The sequence below is a fragment of the Python bivittatus genome, unplaced genomic scaffold (genome assembly GCF_059951505.1).
Source record: "Python bivittatus isolate LINGU-HERP-01145 unplaced genomic scaffold, Pbiv_v1 ctg000850_np1212, whole genome shotgun sequence".
Classification (NCBI taxonomy): domain Eukaryota; kingdom Metazoa; phylum Chordata; class Lepidosauria; order Squamata; family Pythonidae; genus Python; species Python bivittatus.
In genome coordinates, this window is record NW_028277112.1 from 41,103,830 (window position 1) to 41,123,945 (window position 20,116).

The 20,116-nt window shown below is 36.9% G+C and overlaps 1 protein-coding gene across 1 annotated transcript in view; it reads right to left on the reverse strand.

Annotated features, from left to right (window-relative positions):
- The window catches only part of ENTREP1 (endosomal transmembrane epsin interactor 1), a 40,696-nt gene continuing 20,580 nt past the window's right edge, over nucleotides 1-20,116 (reverse strand). Inside the window, exons 7-11 of the mRNA XM_007438721.4 lie at nucleotides 14,978-15,107; nucleotides 12,009-12,087; nucleotides 9,480-9,617; nucleotides 2,071-2,360; nucleotides 1-901 (exon numbers count right to left, since the gene is read on the reverse strand). Coding sequence (XP_007438783.2) covers nucleotides 698-901; nucleotides 2,071-2,360; nucleotides 9,480-9,617; nucleotides 12,009-12,087; nucleotides 14,978-15,107 — 841 coding nt within the window. The 3' untranslated portion in view covers nucleotides 1-697. The remainder of the gene's footprint in view (nucleotides 902-2,070; nucleotides 2,361-9,479; nucleotides 9,618-12,008; nucleotides 12,088-14,977; nucleotides 15,108-20,116) is intronic.

Sequence of the window (20,116 nt, forward strand, 5' to 3'; positions counted from 1 at the left end):
TTGTATCATTGCACTGAACTTTATTAATCCATTTTTTCAAGATTGTTAATAAGTAGTTTATGGGCTTGGAGCAGCAGAACACCTGACCGACCTGCTACTCCTAAGCACTTTTGCACTTAAAGTGATACAAAAAGAGCTGAATGTTCATGCAGCACCTTGAGTAAAGTGATAGCTTTGTGCACCCCATAGCTCAAGATCATTTTGTAAGCTTTCTTTATACTTTTTTTTTCATTTAATGTGATAAAGAATGTGTAGTGCAACATTATTCAAAAGGAAAAGAAGGGATGAATGACAATACATACTTAAGTTTGATATAGATGTATCTCTACCTTATATTCCCTTTCAGATATAAAACAAAATTAAAATGAAACCCACACACAGAGACAAAAAACACTCAAAGTTTATGTAGATATAATGAATTGTTTTCATAAACAATACTCTTCTTTCTTTCCTATATTTCAAGATACAGAGCTGCTCCTCAAATATCCTAACTGTACCTGGTACCCTTTTCTGATTCAGAGCTGTATTTATAATGCACCGTGGTTTTCTTAGAAGTAATTTACTCCAAAATTTTCCTCAAATGCTCTTTCAAAAGCAGCAGTACAGTAAGCATGAAGCACAGATTAAGGATTCCTCCATCAGATTGTTTTCCTGCTCCAGTCCTTGCATCCCACAGGGGAACTCAAGGCAAAAGTGTTCAGAGCACTGTTTCTCGTACAACTCCAATGAGGCTATGAGGCCGTTCTGGCTCCATCCTCTGCGTTCTCTTGTCCAGCACCCGGGTCCTTGTTGCAGTAAAAGTACTTATATCTCCACAGCTCTCCAAATGCAAAAGTCCTGGATACCTTCTAAAAGGCAGTGTGTGTGCTTCTGCTACAGATGGGTGAGCAGGAGTCATGATCTTTAGAAAGAAAGAACATTTTTAAAACATTACACTATCAATTGCCATATCTATTTTTATGTGAGAAAAATGATGATCTTTATAAATAAAATGTTAACTACCTTAAAATATAAAAAAAACTGAGGTCATACAATATCTAGCTATTTCATTAAACAGTTGTAGTAACCCTTTAGCCACCAGGAGAGGTTTTTAACATCCTTTGGCCCATTTTTCCTTTTGATTGGGAATGAAGATAGAAAGATTTCAATCACAAGTGGAACTATGTAAAAGTATGGATATGACATGAATGATTATTGCTCCTATGGGTTTTGGGAGGTGTGTGCATATGTATGAGTGGGTGGGCATTGTATTTAGTATCAGCAGTAACTTTCTTTACCATCCTTAGTTTCTTCCCATAAATATTTTTAATTTCTCTTTTTAAAATAATGGAATTCCAGAATGTCAGATTTCTGGTCTCTAGTTCTATATCTCACTTCATTATTCACATTTTACCTTTCATGTTGACCTCTGTCAGTATAGGTGGGATGGTCTAATTCTGCAAGGACATACTCCCTATTTCCTCTACTCCACAGCAGGAGTTTTCTACCATTATCCATTTTCTGCAGACAAGCATATCCAGCATTGAAAAAGGCTGACCCTGACCCATCTTTATGTGACTAGTTAAACTTCGGGACAGCTTGAGCCACAAGTATTACTTTTCCTTTTAACTTACTAAGTAAACAAAATCCTATTTCACCCTTAAGAACTGCAATATAACTGGATAATGCAAATTTATAACTTCACAAATATTCCTTAAATAATTACTTTATGCTTCCACTAATTTGGAGAGAATTAAAAAAAATTAAAAAACTAATTCAGAAGTGACAAGGGATTAAATAAGGGCAAAAGGTTCACCACTTCTTGCCCTTCTTTGCTAACCTGGGTCAAAGAAACTAAATCATGAACTGCAATCAAAGAATAAATCTGTAACTCTGAACTTTTCCTTCATTAGAATTGCTAGAATGAAGAAGGAACCACAGACTGTTTGATATGATGAAAAACTACCTTGTCTTCTCCCCCACCCCCAAAAAAGCTAACATAGGACAGCAACACATGCTCAAAGTTACATTTTGAACTGTGCTTTACTTCCCCAAATACAGCTGCAAACTGTTTAGGAGTTTGTATACTACCTGCTCAAGGAAACTGGCACTGGTGATGGCTTCCTCCATGTGCTCTTCATCAGATTTTAAAACAGATTTTATGTCTTCTACTAGTTCATGTATGTCAGGTGTCATGTTGCAGGGGGACTGCTCCAAGAATTTTGTCACAAGAAGCTTGGTATCTATATATGATTTGTAGTCTATCAAAGACCGAGGCCTTGAGCGCAGGGCCTTTGCTCTCAGACTTCTTCGCAAAATGACAGCAGCCAGCTGTGGTTTTCGGTCTGTTTGAGTGGCAGCTTCACAACTTAGCACTGGACCTGGAGACAAAATAAAATCTCACTAGATGCACCTGGGCAGTTTACACACACACAGAGAATCACAAACATCCACGGACCAGTCACAAAACCTCCACACACACTCTTTTTTCTATCTGCATCGCAATGTTGCACATACGTTAGGGGCAGAGTTCGCATCATGAAGTTGTAACGCTTGTTTTGACATTCTGATGGAACTGCTGGATTCTGAGGATCCTCTATAGTTGGCAAAATCCCATAATAGAAAATTGATCCCATAAATAAAATATAGCATTGCCTGAATGAAACAATGCTAACAATATTCTGAAGCCAAACCAAACTGAAGAAACCCTATTTTTAGTTACTAAGTAAAAAATATATGAACTGCACTTCAGGTATTTGGTATTTTAAATCAGGGGCTCTGTTACAGAATGTCCATCCTCATAGCAGTGAATCTGAGCCCATCAGAGATTTCATTGTCAATGTTACAAATAGAAGACAAACTCCATGACTGTAAAATAATTACCAATTACTAAAAGAATTTGGCCCTGATGCTGTTTGATCTTTATGTCAATGATATCCCAGGATTTCTCCGTACTACGGATGTTCACATGCCAAAGATCCTGAACAGACACATCAACATTCTTTTGCATGCAAATGACATGGTTTTGATGGCACACTCTCAAGTAGGCCTGAGAAGATTGATGGGGAAATTTGGTGCCTATTGCACTTCCAACTTCCTGAACATTAATAAGACTAAATCCAAAGTGGTGGTTTTTAGAAAAAGATGGCCCAAATACAATTGGCACTCTATTTGTACTTATAAAACAAATAGATTTCTTCTCATAACTAGGGGTGGTTTTTACAGATACAGGGTCTTGGGCTAACCACTTTAAACAAAGTTCTATAAAGGCAACAATAAGCTCCAAAAAGCTAACTAAATTACTTAGTTACAGTCACCCAAGTTCTCCGCTCTCCATTCTAAAGCTCCACAAGGCAAAAATTGTACCAATACTAACATATGGTGCAGATTTGTGGGGACTATCAAAGGGCTCCTTACAGGAACAAAATCAAGCATGCTTTTTAAGAACTATTTTAGGGACTGACAGGAATACACCTGGAGCAGCAGTAAGAGCTGAAACAGGCACCCATTCCATTTATAGTCTAACAGTAATCAAAGTCTTTAATTACTGGTGGAGGATCCTCTCAATGGAACCTGACAGACTACCAAAAATGTGCCTTGAAGAACAGATGGCCACACTTCAACCCACCACATGGATCAATCAACTTCTCCAAATCATCTCCCATCTTGGCTTCTCAACATAATACCTATTCGCAGCCAATCAGGGCAAGGCAATATTCAAAGAGTTCTGGATGCTAATGCCCAAACTGATAGTGAGTCACTTGCAAACATCAGGCCACTGAAATGGCTGGCCAAAAATGTCCTTTCAAACAGAAAAATACTTGACAATGGGTTTGACTCAATACCATAGGATAGCTCTTACTAGAGCAAGATTCCAGCAGTTAGATTCTATGGTTAAATACGGACAATTCCACCAAGTGCCACATCCTGAGAGAATATGTATTTTGTGGAGCATCAGAAATAGAAGACATTGCACATGTCCTGTTCAACTGTCAATTATATGCCCCAATAAGGGCTCAGTATTTACAGACACTACTTGACAGAACCATATACTGGGACTCTAACAAAAGATTATCTTATTTCCTTCAGGGCACAAACAAATATGTAGCCACTAGAACTGTCAAATTTATAGTTACGGCTGTCCAACAGAGAACACGTTTTATAGAACACATCAGGGTTGCATGCAAAGGTGATGAATTCACCTAAACACATACTGTTTTCAAAATTTAATATTCATTTTATTACATACCTCTGCACTCTATTTTATCTTATACTGTTTTATCTTACTTTTTATCTTTACTCTATCTTACCTTACTACATTTATCTATTTTACCCCACTGTAGTCTATTTTATCCTATTTTACCATACCTCACTTTATGCCATTTTATTGTATCTTACTCTGGCTGATGCCTATGTTTTGAATATGGTCAAATGACTAATCAATAAAGTATACTACTACTACTACTACTACTACTACTACTACTACTAAAAGAATTCACAGAACTGCTGTCTCTTCACTACCCTGTTTTTGTTGTTTTTTGCACATTCCGTCCCACCCCCATCCCCGCTTTTTTGGTGTTGCTGTTGTTTCCAGAGTTCAGAGCAGGATACCTGGACATTGTTGTAATGCTATCATCACAACAAAAACCTGAGAATGTGACTAGCCAAAAATCACCCAGTGAACTCTGTGATCGGATGAGGACTGTAACCTGTTTTTAACACTACACTACATTGGCTCTTAAATACTATTTCAGGAGCTTGTCTGAGGGAATGATGAATGAAGGACTAGAAAAAGAGTGGAGGAAAATTTTGCCACCCTTGAAACTATAAAGAAGAATGATTCAATAGCATACAAAAGTAGTGATAATAATCTACCTTAGCATGGGAGATGCTTATTTCAATCATCCTATCCAAACTGTTAGCCAGAAACTAACTATACTACATACTATATGCAGAAACTATGTATAGATTTACCTGAGAGATAATTTCAATATATCTAACCAGTCAAATATATATAATTAGTCAAAACTAAGATTTAGAAGGCAGATCAATTACCAAAATGCAGAGATGATAAATATCTGGGATTAAAAAGGGAGAGAAGATGATTAAAGCAGAACAACTTACTTTAAATTATTTCCATTAAATAGAAACAGTACAGAATGTATAAACAAGTTCTTCCCTGGCAAAGATCACCTGCTTATGCAGGTAATTCTAACACTTAAAAAAAAAAAAAGCAACTAGTACTAAAACAAAGTAGAAATCTATGGATCTATTTCTATTACCCATTTTTTAAATTTGTACACTATCAATCTAAATGAATTACTGTTAATTTAATGGAATCAGCCTTTTGTTGTTTGCTAAACATATGAAATGAGGCCCCAAAACCTGAATCTGAGTGATTTTCTACATGCCTTATGAGGAGAAAGGTGGGATATAAATCATTAAAAAATGAAACAAGCCTGGAGGATAACACCAATGCTTTTGCCCTATCCATTCAGTCTCAACCTTCCCATGTTTGCCAAGAAGACCAGAAGGGCAAACATAACCATGTTCAGGTTTCTCAGTAACGCAGACTAAACCTGAGTGGCATATTTCCACTTTTATACTTTTGAATAAATATGAGTAAGTTGTGGATGAAGGCAGCAGGGCCACAGTATGCATCCTCTTAGTCCCTATATTTACAACTTCTGTAAGCCTGGTTGCTTAAAATAATTTTAAAATAATCTAATAATTTTAAGATTACACAGAGAAATATTTAGACCAAATTGGTGGAGACTTAACAGTTTATTATTGCTACAAGAGGCTATTAAACTGAAGTGTGAATACAAATTTAAGAACTTTTTCTAAACCAATCTAATCCCTGAGATTTCTTTTTTTTTTTCAGTGTAGGATTCAAGTAAAGCATTTATGAAAGGACTGTTTATTTCTTTAGCATCAAATAGAAAGAAAGCCACACAAAAACAGACGTACTGTTCACCAAACTGAAGCAACTAGAATTAAGACACAAAAAGAATTGCTTTTTGGATTTAAGAACAAAATATAAAAATGGATTACTAGAAATAAATGACACTTATAAGAGGATTAACTTTGCTAAACAAAAATATTTTGACAAAAGGCAATAAACTAGATAAATTGCTATCTTATCAACAAGAAGAGCTATTACTTGTGTTGGGATGGTAACAGATATGTTTTAACAATGAAGGTAATAAATCAATTTGTTAAACATTATTTCAGATTATATAGAAGATACTAAATTCACATCAGACTGAAGAATATCTAGATATGGTTCAGAATACAGAATTCACAAAAAAGGAAGTGCTTAATAAATAAACTACTGAAAAGGAAACAAAAGAAGAATATAAAAACTGAACTAATCTCCAGGACCAGACAGGAAATTTTGATTAACCCATTAACTCAGGTAATAAATGAGCTTCAACAATGCCAAAGTACTTCCTTGTATTGGAAAGAAGCTTTAATTTCTTTGATTGATAAAGAAGGCAATGACCCAACCTATCCAGACCTGTACAGACCTATTTTGTTACTTTATGCAAATTATGAACTCTTTACTGCAACACTAGCTAAAAGACTAAATGGCCTTCTAACTGAATTGATAATCTTGATCAGACCGGATTTGTCCTGAAAAGATACATGAGGGATGTTAGATACATTTTGAATGCGACTGACTGTACAAACCAGAAAAGGAAGCGGCCATGATTTTCTTAGATGCAGAGAAAGTCTGTGATTACTTGGAATGGCTTTTTGTATTTATGACTGAACAAAATGAACTGTGGTATGAATTTTTTTATATGGATACAGGATATCTACAAAGAACAAACCATCAAGATAATTGTAAATGTACTATAATGAAGGGAATTTATTTATCCTGGCATTGGAATTACTACAAAGAAGATAAAACAGGTAATAGAATTTCAGTAATCGATCTATCAAATCAAAAGCATAAAATTATATGCACATGATGTTACTTATAGTTTACTCACCCGAAGGACTCTTTAGAACTAATAAGGGAATGTATATAGCAGTATGGTTTATTGTCAGGATTATTGTCAAGATATTGGATTAGTCAAAACAAGCATGGAACTTGCTTGAAGAAGAAAAATATTACTTACAGTAAACAATGAGCTTTAACATTATTGCTAAAAAGATCAGGAATCTGGGAAACCTATATAACAAAATGTAATAATGAGTTATTTAAGAACAATTGCTCTCAGATTTGGAGAAATACAATAGTAGACATTTCAAGATGAAAAAAGCTGAAACTGTATTGGCTAGGAAGAATTGCAGCAATAGAAATGAACATCTTGTCAAATGTTCCCAATAAGAATGGAAGAAAAGACACTAAATCACTGGCAGATACATAAAACTACTTTTTAATAGTCTAATAAAAGACCAAGAGTAAAGTTCAAAAATGTACAAGACTTAAAAGAATGAGGTGGACTGACAGCACCTGGACTGCATCTCTAGAAGGAGCAGGATTTCCAGTGGAAATATCTTCAGTTGCACAAGTACCTTTGGTCTGATACAAATAGAAAAATATAATCTATACAAGCTCATTCAGTAATAAACTGTTTCTTAAAAATAGGGGACAAACACAGAAAAAGAATCAGTCCAGATCCTTCTTGGTTCAATATGAAATATTAATTTTCATGAATGAGAATATACAAAGAAATGTGATCACTAAAGGACTCATAATTCATATAGATTGCAAGATTCAATTATTAATAAGACAAGGATGAAATCCCTTGAGGCTCTCTCTTTAGAACGTCCAGAATCACCTCACTGGTTTCAGTATCTACAAATAGGTTGTTCTGAAAGGAAGTACAAAAACAAGGTGGAATACTTAGACATCTGACTGAATTTGAAAAAAATTATGCATAATTCAGACCATTTATTCAGGCTTATCTATAAATTGTTAGTGGAGTATGATTCAGAAAATGAGCAAGTCAAGACTATGATTAAATGGATGCAGAATTTAAATAGAAAATCAATATGCAACAATGGGTATCAATGGAAGAAAAATGTCAATGTTATGGTCAATATTATATTCAGGAAAAATCGGTGTAAGATGTGCTATTGATAGTAAATTACTCCAGCGCTGATTGCCCAAATAGACAATTCATTCTCTAAAAAGGTGGGAAATACAATAGTTGGATCATTTTTTTCATATTTTGTGGTAAAGCCTAACACTTTTAGAAAATGATTTATAACAGCATTAAACAAATTTTAAAGAAAGATTTTTCCTTCCAGCCTATTTTTTTTTTAGTTAAATGTTATTAAACCCTATACTCCTATAAAGTGTACTGAACTGGCTTTGTACATGGTAACTGCTGCAAGAATTCTTCATGCTTTTCACTGGAAATTACAAACCTTCCACAAAAAACTGGCAAACTAAGTTACAAGAGTATGCTTTGACTTCATATCTAACTTAATACATATTTAACTTTGCATCTGAAAAACAAATCCAGCATAGAATTTAACACAATGTGGAAATGATTTTTGTATTATAATCTTACAAACAGGTTTGTATCACATCCAATATTTGGGCAGTTTTTGACATCAGATCATTAATTTTATGTTTTGCTAATAGATCAGGCAGTAATTACTGCAATTTCTTTATCTCAGTTGTAATCTGAGCTATACTGGTTTTTAATTATTACATAATAACTCAATTTAAATACAGACTTATTTAGTACCAAGATAAAATTTCAAACTGGTGTAAGATACTTCAATAGGCAGATTTATATTAATGTCTGATTTTTTTTTAGCTAATTTTACAATGTTGGTAAATCTCCTTTTTTACCTCTTCTTGGGTTGTTGGTTTTTTTGGCGGGGGGGGGTTGTACTTCTACAAGTAATATATTTGAGAAAAAAAAATTAGATAGATTAGAATGACATTAGTGTTGGCGCAAAATGTTCCACACACTGATGTGGAATGATGCAAAGCCACAGCCACCTTCCCTTTCTTAAAGCTTCTTTATTGTTCTTTCCCTTTGTAGCAGAATTATTGGAAGAAACTTGGCTATCAATATCTTGGTCTGCAAAAGCTGCTAAACAGCAATATTTCGGTGAGGGATCCTTCTTAGAATGAGAATGAGGTAGATATAGAAAACAGCCCTACAGCACAGCTGCTCTCCAAGTTCATGTCTACAAAACTAAGCCTCAGTTGTGATGACTATAGCCAGCCCCTCTCTGCGCACACACACACACACAGCTGGTTCCAACTTTTGGACCATTGGTGGGGAGGGGAGCTGGTGCACAACTGCAACTCCTACTCCGCTGGCTGAGGTGAGGGTCTCACTGTACCTTATGGCCCTGATTCTAACAAGATCATCATCCTTTTTCATTAAATAATTTGCATCTCCAAGGCAACAAAATTACTTGAGATGAAACAATCTTAATGCCAATAAGTCTCCTTCATTTTCTGGTCTCAGAAAAAAAGAGTTAAAGAACATTTTCTGGGAAGGGGAGAAGAGTCAGATCACCTCTGGATGAAAAGCCCTGCAGAACAGGATCACTTTTTGATCGTTTTCTGAATAGCTGAAAGGTGCCCACAGGTACCAAGCTGGCATCTGGATGCAAGGTGGTCTCTCTATTCAAAGAATTAAGATAACTTTCATCTCCTGCAAAGACAGACAGGAAAAAGAAATACAGTCAGCATGAACTCACATGCACACACTTTCTCTACACACACACACACACACACACACACACACACACAGGGAGAATAAAAATCCTGAAGACAATTCTTTTAAACAGATTTCTACAGTCATTTAAACTTAAATAATGGTACCAAGCAATACTTATAAATCTTTCCATTACTCATCCTAATAAAGCTTTCTATTAATCATAATACATTTATAAAAGAGTACATGTACTCATTATCAAAAGTATTGGCAATACGTCAATGACAAGTGTCTAACATTTTTACTATATCACATGTGGCAAACTATGTTTCAGTGATTAAAGAAAGCAAAATTTAAACCTTAAAAAGCTGGGCATATTGTTTTAACCTCTTGTTCACAAGCTCATGTAAACTTGGATGTGCAGTGTTATAGAAACATGGAAATAAAAAGACATTTGGCATGGAAACTGCCAACTATGGACTTTAATCAACTGGGAATTATCAGCATCATCACAATTTTTTTAATAGTTTGCAGAAATGAAAAATGTTTGCTCCTATTGCCCTCAAAGTATGTAAAAAATCATCTTCCAAAGGTTCATGACAAACCATTTCTATGTTGTTGCCAAGAAAAAAACAAGGACATGAATATGGGGCAGGCCACATGAGATTTAAAATAATTAATTCAGAGATTTTTTTTCATGGGGAACACCACCAAAGCTCTTTTTAGAAGTATCTTGTTTCAAAATAAAGGGAACACAAATTCCTAATTTCCAGGTGGGTCATAGATACTTGGATACTTAAAGTGATCTCATCTACTATTTGGTCTCTCTGATACAAATGAGATAACCATAATTTGTGTTCTAATACAAGTTTCTTTATTTGTGTTCTAATACAAAGTTTATCCTAGAAAAATAACAAACCTAGATAAAGGAAAGATAAAGAAGGTGAACTAACCAACAAAGATAGGTAAGAAGTTAGTGGTACAACAACTCAAGACATCATGGCAAGCTCAAAACAATATACTTGGTATTTGTGGAATTGAAGGATTCTGTACTTGTGGAATTATCCTCTAAGAATTATATGTGTTCTGTCTTGTGTGGCCTAACAGGGTTCAAGGATTATTTTATTCTGGCAGTGTTTTCATTTTTAACAATAATTCTCTCTCATTTTAAAACACATGCTGTTTTTATTAACATCATTTATTCTGTACTTTTAAAATTCTAAACAACTTTGTGAGAACTTGCCCTAGAAGGTAGAATATAAATAAAATACATAAAATTATTGTTCATCATTTACCCTGACAGGAGTATTTCCAAAGCTAATTCAATAACTTGAAAACTCCATCAATGCAAGATCACAAAAAGGTGACAAGTGTGTGTTATCTTTCTCCAGGTCAGTTTTTAACCTAATCCAGGGTCTCTTTGTCGATTCACACTGCTAAAACAGCAGGGACCACAAGCAAAATAATTAAAAAGTTTTCTTTAGCCTTTCTAAATTAACATCAACAACACTGTTTCTATTTATCTGGCCAACTATGAAGTAGAAAGCATAGTAGACAAAAAGAAAAGGTGAAATTTATTCTTTGAATAATAACACTAACATGAAATAGGCTTTAAAACAAATAAGATTTTCAGTTCAGTTGCTTCCAAAATCAAACAGTATGCCTCACTAATTTCTTTAGCAATAGTGGAGTTAAAAGTCCTGTTATTCCAAAATAGTCGCTTCAAGGACTATACAATGTCCTGGAAGGCTGAAATGCTCTGATACTATTTTGTCCTTGTTTTGTGTCCTGATGTCAAATTTGTGTCTATTAATTCTTTTGTGCAAAGTTTGTCCTGTTTGTCCTATGCAGAATCCAGAGGGGCATTGCCAGCAGGATATTAACTCCACCATTGAGTAAAGGGATGCTGAACTCACATACATCAAAGGTGCAGGCCATCTTGGAAGGTCAGAACAAACACTTCAAGTTTTTAACACATTACAACTGTTAATTAATAAAGTACTGGTAATCTGCCTCATGTGTATCCTGCATCTGCATGACCAACCTCTATTCCATTCTCTTCCCCCTAACCCTAACTCAAATCCTACATCAGTCTAGCTACACTATGGATCTGATAAAGTGAGCTGCAGGTTCTTTTTAATATAATTTGTTAGTCAAAAAGGTGCTACCACTGATTTTTTTGCCACCATAGACTAACACGGCTCTCCTCCTCCAATGTCTAAATGAAAGAAAGAAAAAGGATGTTCCAAAGAGATAAATCATAACAGGAAACAGTTGTTATGGAGATATAGTAAAGTTGTTTAAATTAGAAAACAATCATTATTGTATTTCTTTGTAATTCATTGTTAACCTTACCACAATACTTAAAAAAAAACAAACACTTTTTACCTTGTGATACCTGTGTACCATTTAGCCCAGGTGGGCCATTTACAGCTTCTGCAATAGCTGAATCTGAAACGGCATCCTCCTAAATAGAAAATTAACAGAGTAGTCTTCTAAGTAAATTAATGGGAAATAGGCACAAGTTCCTGACTTTACAGAATTTACACAAAGAAATACCACCAACGTCCTAACAGACAGGACTATTTAGACATCTATATTTCATTAAAAGGCTAAGACATATTAAGAAGCAAACAATTCAAGCTTGGACCATACTTTGGTGGGTTAATACACATTTGCCTAATAACTAGAATTCCAGGGCAGACTGAGGGCTATTAAAATAACAGCAGTGAGAACAACTATATAAATATATAGCAAAATAAATAAAAATCAGTAATATATATTATGAATAGGTGCACAAACATATACACTAAAGCCACTATACACTTAAAATCAAGACTAAACTCTCAAAAAAAGAGAGGTATTTTAGCTTTTGAAATTTTTCCTAAAAAGACAACACTGTAGGCACGAGATGTGCTGTCTACTAGAGAAGAAAATCCTCTCCATTTATTTCTCACACTTACCAAACTTCACTGGCAAGAAGAGAGTTTCTGAAGATGAATGCATTTGCCCAGGCAAGAACATATTGGAGGACACGTATGTCTCCTCTCATATGCACTTTAGATACTCTGGCCCAAGCCATTCAGGGTTTTAAGGGTTTGCATCAACACCTTGAATTGAACCCACAAGCAGACTGGAAGTCAATGAAATTGTCAATTGTGGTGTCCCAGGATTGCATTGATAAATCCCAATTCACAATCCAGCAATTCTATTTGAGTCTATTGAAATTTCCAAATAGTTTTCAAAAGCAAATTCATGTACAACACACTGTAGTAATCCAACTGTAAGATTATCAAAGAATATATAACTGATGCCAGGCTGTCTCTGCTGCATCTGGTATGTCAGCCTGAAGATGATTCCAGTTGCTGAAGTTACTTTATCTTTCAAAGAAAGTGCACCCCTTTCCAGAACACACTGAACACCATGCAGCAGGACAGACAACTCATCTAACCACAGCAACTCCATCTTTTCTAGATCGGGGCTTGATTTATTGACCCTCAGCCAGTCCACTGTCATACTCAGACACTGCTTCAGAACATCTACTGCTTCTCCTGCAGCATATGTAAATTGCTAAAGCTGGGTGTTATTGATGATAACTCAGCTTACATCCTTGTATAAACTCCCCCACTGGTTTTGTGTAGTTGTTAAATAACATGGGAGAATAAAACTGAGATGCCAAGAATGCTATGACACAACACCATGATGCAGAGCAATAATCCTCCAATACCAGTATTTAGAAACAGAAAGACAAGTAGGAACAGATCCAGTGTATAATACATTCAATTTGGATAGTGACGATAGCATAGTTAATACCACTGAAGGGTTCTGAGAGGTTCAAGAGAACCAAAGAAATTATTTCCACTTCTGGTTCTATCTTAAAGTTTAATTTGCAAGGTCAGTAAAGCATTCCATATCCTAATGCCATGTATACAACTGGACTGAAAAGGATCTAAAAATCTCCATCCAGAAATGTCTGGTGTTGGTCAGCAACCTTTTGTTCAAATACCTACCCCCAAAAGGTGAAACTGGTGTCATTTATTTCCAAATACAGGCTACTGTTCTATATCTCAACTAGGAAGGTCATTGCCCCATCACTCAAACCATTACCCTTTATTAGATTTAACAAGTCAGGCATATAAAGCATTTTTAACCTGCCCAGGAAATTTGTCCATATTCTCAGGTAAAACAAAACTCATCTACGGTAATTGTACAAGACAATATTATGGACGTCTGTTAAATTAGCTGCACCAGCCAGAGTCCAAGTCATACCAGATGCACACAGTTTTTACCTTCAAACAGTCTTGCAAATGTGTCACAGCAAACTGTTGAAGACATAACTAATTTCTTTAAAGGTGAAAGGTGAATTTCTGGACATCAACGTGGAGATCCAACAGAGGTAGAAAAGAACTCTGAGTTTGTCACTTCTACAGAATAGTTTTAAAAGTCACTCATATAAATGATTCCTCCATTTACATTTCATTACTTCAGCAGCAAGATATACCAAGAAGTTCATCTGACTGGTAGGGACTGGGGGCACTTGAGCACAACTGTACAATGGCTTTGGTCACTTTTCTATTCCATAGGGTGGCTGGAGCTTACATGGGATTACCAGACAAGCCAACTGGAGGAAAAAAAACCAGAGACCTCTGAAAACATTTAGGATCCATTAATTTCTGAGTTCCTTACTGCAAGGCAGTAAGGCCTTAGGAACTTGAAGAAAGAAGGAAAGTTAAGTGCATTTTGGTTTGAAAGTTTGTTTTCTCCCATACTTTACAAATATTTAAAACCTCCAGCATGTTGATGAGGGCTTAAAAGAAGACAGAAAGAATCTAGTTCTAAGATTTAACAAAACCGTATTTGACATTACAATTATCTGTTAAAACAAGCATCCCATAATTGAGAATACTGCATTTCTGAGTTATAAATACATGCTCAGAGCAGAAAAATATAGCCTACAGTTTGAGCTTCACATAACCATCAGTTATATTTAAAAGAGAATCATCTTTCAGGAATTATTTTTAAACACCCAGATTCTGAAATCCACAGATGGTTAATATGCTTATTAGGACCAACCAAAATGCAAAAAGAGTGTGTAATAATTTAAGTTCTACAGAATTCATATTTAACATTAGCTGGTACAAAAAGTAGGGAAGGCAGGAGTGGGAAAGCAACAAAGTCCAAAACCTAGGTCAAATATAAAATATCTATGTGTTTCAACAGTGTCCACTGATGTGAAATCCAATATATTTGGCATTACTCTGGCAAAAAAGGGCACATTCAACCATCTGAAGCATGTGACAATTTATCCTGATCTCCTCTGAAAGCATGTTAAACTGGAAGAATTCAATGGACAATACCTGCTCATGTCTCATCTGGCTCACCACAGCTTCGTACGGAGGTGGGGGATCAAGAGGGCAGAAAACCTCAACACCTTTAATTCGGGCTCCATAAATGTGTGGTAATGGAATGACATCAGAACCCAGCATCCTAGGAGAAATAGTTTGCATCAACTATAGAACACCCTTGATATTTTAATGGCATATGCTCCAAGAGCCAGCATAATGGAATTCAATCTTTGGTGGAAAAAATAGTCTTTTAAGAGTCTTCACAAGGATTTAAATGGGGACTATTTTCTGTGGAAAAAAAAGAAGGGCCTAGAACTTTTAAAATACGGAATCCAATTAAAGTATTAACAGTCCAAATATTTAACAACACTTCTATTAAAGGAATCCTCAAAGTCAGAAACATTATTGTGTGGGCATCAGAAAAATACATCAATCAGAAATATTTTGATTTCTAAGCAATTTGTACAGGGTTATTACCTGGTAATGGGCCATCAGGGAGAGTCTATAATCCTCGAAAAGGATCCTTCCTACCCAGCTCTGACTCCATCATCATCATCATCATCATCATCATCATCATCATCATCATCATCATCATCATTTTTTCCATGGCAGAATTACTACTTCATAGCTAACTCCCTATCAGATTTTGTACTAATGCAATAGTCATAAAATATTCATCAAATTTATATTCAGTTTAGTATGTTTACATTAAAACTGATACTTAAGTTCAGCAAATTCTGGTGGGGAACATGTCCTGAAGTATATGATTCAAAAAGTAATATTACACATACAAAGTAATATTCTGAGAGAAAACATACTGTAACTTTTAGGCACTCCTTTCCTCTCACCACTCCTTTCTAATAAATAACACAAAGTTAGGAAGAGAATCATCGACATTCTTCTAAAAGCCATAGGAAGATAGGTTATTGGGTACTAACGTACAGCAATGACATCACCCCTATTCTCTATAGCAGGACTAGGAAAATGAATCTGGCTCTAAACCATTTTTTTTTCTCTTGGTGGGCCATGCAAGAGGTCAGCTTCCAGAAAGAAAAGACTCCCATTACCCCTTGCTGCTCACCAGCTACCTTCTCTGGATCTAGCTGGAGGCTGATTAGAGGATGACAGTCCTGTGCAAGGGAAAGAGATGACTACTCCTGGTGAAAGAGGCTTATGAAACTCATCCTTAAATTGAACCAATGGTAGAATAAACCAATAGTGTTACATCTAAAAATCAGCAAGCAGAAGTAACGAAATTACTGTACCTGTTACAAAAATATCTGCACAGTTCTGTGCTAGATAGGTTCAAGTATAATTATTACACATCTGCTTCTGCAAACATTTGTATAAGTGATCTTAATTCAGTTTTAGTGCTTGGCTCAGGATAGGGAATCTTTGGCTAACTAGTCCCTGATACTTTTGCAGACCCTGTTGTGTTCATCTAATCTGCAGAAGAGCTGACTGCTGGCCTTGGTGAGAAGCTGGGGGCTGAGATTCCTGGCCCAGAGATCAGGATTGTGAGGCCCTTCTGGATCTGCAGTGTCTATGAATACAGGTAGAGGCAAAGAGAGAAATCAAGATACGTAGGGAACGTTTATGCACAGAATTAGAATGGCTGTTTTCTGAAAGAACTATGATTAAAGACTGGTTGACAGTAATGCAACAATTGCTTTTTTTTTTCCCAGCAGAGAGATGAAGAAAACTATAGGTATTACACTCCTGTTTACCATTCATCTTCTGAAGGTGGAAGAAATAAGACAAATCCTTTAAAGGATTGTAAACTCTGATTCTGTGTGTTCAGAATTAGTAAGAAAAGGACTTGTGATTGTTTATGGCTTTCCCACTAAACTAGGATCCCTGATTGGATAGGAGAGAAGTAGAGGTACAGGATATCCATTACACAAATGTTAAATGTGTGATCATCCAGAGGCAACATAGATAGCAATGATCTTCCCTTTATCTTTCCTGCACATTCACTGAATGTGTGAGGGGATTTATCTAAATGCTTCTTATCTAATTATCCCATGTGTTCAGCTAACTGAAGACAATACATTTTTATCCACCCCTACCATTGTCACAATCATTAGCACATTAGAATAAAAGCTGATGAAAAAGCCCAGCACTACAATAATCTAAGTTTTATTTCCAAACAGGCATTCTGAAGGTCAGCCTCTCCACCACCTTGCTCAACTCTCCTCTATACTCCACACGGTCTGCATCTTTCTGCTACTGACTCCTCTGATATATAGTGGACTCATGCTATTCATGCTAAATGAGTTACATGGCCTTGGATTTATAAGGCAAATCACATATGCCACAAGGTCTAGGACTAGTATTGGTTTAATTACTGTGATGTCATAGAGGTCCAAAAGACCTTGAACCAGATGACTGCTTAGAGCAAAAAGCAGCATTGCTTTTGGAGTATGAAATCCACAGGCAAATATATAATTGTACTTATCACAAAATTATGCAGCCTCAACTCTAATGAAAAATACATTTTGTTTTTCCTCTTCTTTCTTTGCATTGAAGCTCTTAAGCAAATCTTAACAGTTAATCTTAACAATTATGTAATTAGCATTTTCATTACCATTACAACAATGAAATTGCAGGTAGCAGTGAAATGCTCAGCATATAAAAAAATAAAAGTGTTTGTATAAAGCTTGTTTACTTTCAGTGCTTGACAAGAACAATGTTTTTAAGGACAATTGATTCTGCCTGTAATGATAAAGATTTAAGATAGGATTAGGCAACTTGCACCTCCAGGGCCCAATGTACTATAAAGTCATTTTTTGCTAGAGTTGCTCGATTGGCAAAAATATGCTAGGGTTTCCAGCATATTTCTCCTATAGCTGCACAACTGCCCAAAATATGGTACGGTTTCCAGTCCTTTGCTACAAAAAGCCACTTCTAACAGAATGTATTATAAGCCCATTTAAGAACCTAGAAAAGAAGTTGAAATCCATGACATTCAAAGAAGCTTCTTCTGAGAAGCTATCTGTCCACATACAGGACAAGTGAAATAGATGGAGCTGAGGGACCTGAATCTATAGACAGGATGGTGGTGTCAGAGGGCTGGTTTGGAAAAATAAGGTGCTAGCAAACTTTATTTGGAGATCAACTGCCTGTACAAAAGGGATGGGCAGCATCAGAATCAGGTTGCTGGTGCTGCATATCAAAAAGGTGGGGGAAGTACTGTCATGTATGCATTGAACCAATAAAAAGTAATTATCAGTGTTATCAAATTTTACTACATAAATGTAGAGAGCTAGCATGCAATTAGGGAGCCAGAGCGGTGTACAGGTAGTCCTCAACTTACAACCATGATTGGGACCAGAATTTCCATTGCTAAGCGATGCAGTCATAAAGCAAGACATCACATGACCGCATCACTTAGCAAAGGCAATCCGGGAACTCCCCATTGTCGTCGTTAAGCGAAATCCACTGGTCATTAGCCAAGGACCCACCCCAATCCAAGCCTTTTGGGCTTGGTCCTTCCCAGCCTTGAGCCTCAGTAAGGGACTGCCTCCAACTCCCCCCACCCACCTATCTCCCCCCATCTTTGCCCTTTTGGCTGCCCTGCACCCTGCCTTGCAGGGCATCAAACAGCCCCAGAACTGCGCAGTTCTTCCCCCTTCGCTCACTCGCATGGCACCCTCCTTCCCTTGCTTCCATGCACTGCACACACCAGCACGCTGCTTCCTTCTTCCCTTGCTTGCATGAGTGCTTTCCTTCCTTCTGTCACTCGGTTGCAGGCACTAACACCCTCTTTCCCCCTTTGCTCGCTTGCATGCATGCACCACACCCTCCTTCCCTCGCTCCCATGTACTGTGCTCTCCTTCCCTCCCTCACACACACCAGCGTCTTCTTTCCCTCCTTCCCTCACTCACATGCACCAGTGCCCTCCTTCACTTGCTTGCACGCAAGCATCATGCCCTCCTTCCCTCTTTCCCTCGCATGCACCAGTGCCCTCCTTCCCTCCCTGGCACACCCTAGCACCCTCCTTGCCCTTCGCTCACTTGCACACATGCACAGTGCCCTCTTTCCCTTGCTCAAGGACTCTCCAGGAGTGCTTCCAGCACTGAAGCAGCACTCCAGGGATGCTGAAAGACTCTCCAAGGGTGCTGAAAAACTCTCCAGGGGCGCTTCCAGTGCATGCTCTGCAGCTCATGTTGGAAGCTGCTGGCCATTTATGAGGCTTTTTCCTTCCTCCTGCAAAGCCCCAGAGCCACAGTGCAACATGAAGGGGGCAAGGGGCATGTGAGCAAGTGAAGGGGGAAGGAGGGTGCTAGTGCATGTGTGCAAAGGGGGGAAAGAGGGTGCGGTACCAGGGTGGGTGGAGGAGTCTTACCCAAGTGACTTGCAACTTCCCCTGCTGGCTTCCCCATTGACTTTGCTTGTGGGAAGCTGGCAGGGAAGGTTGAAAATGGCAATCATGTGACTGCAGGAGCATTGCAACAGCCGTAACTTCGGTGACCAGTCATAAGTCCATTTTTTCAGCACCATCGTAACTTCGAATGGCCACTGAACAAATGATTGTAACTCAAGGACTACCTATAGTGATTAAGGAGTTTGTAACTCTGACTGGGTAAACACAGATTCAAATTTTATCCTGAGCTACAGAAATTTACTGGGTGACTTTGGAACAGCCACTCTTTCTCAGTCCAACCTGCTCCACGGGGTTGTTTTTGTGGGGGTAAAATAAAGACCAATGCCCACGTTAGCCACCTCAGACTGGGGAAAAAGCGGACTATCTGTCTAACAACTGAATGGGAGAAATTATCTAGGAATTTCAACATAGTAATTTATCTTCTAAAGAGACACTGCTAAGAAAAAACAATCAGAAAAGTTGGAAAGAAAAGTCAGGTGACTTTTCAGAACAATCAAGGGTTATTCAACATTCCAGTAATAGAAACTAAGTCAAAATAAAGCAGTACAAATTCGGAACTACTATTTGTCCAAAAGAATACCAGCCTGCCTATAGTAATAAGAAGCTATTAAAAACAGAAAGACAAATTATAAAACATGGAAGTGTTATTTAAATGAGGAGAACAGTGAGGCAAGCAGAGAATAAAAGATAGCAAAAAGAATTTTGAAAAAATCAGAAAGGGAAATACAGAGCAATAGCAGAGTCCAAAGTATCATAAAAGAAGT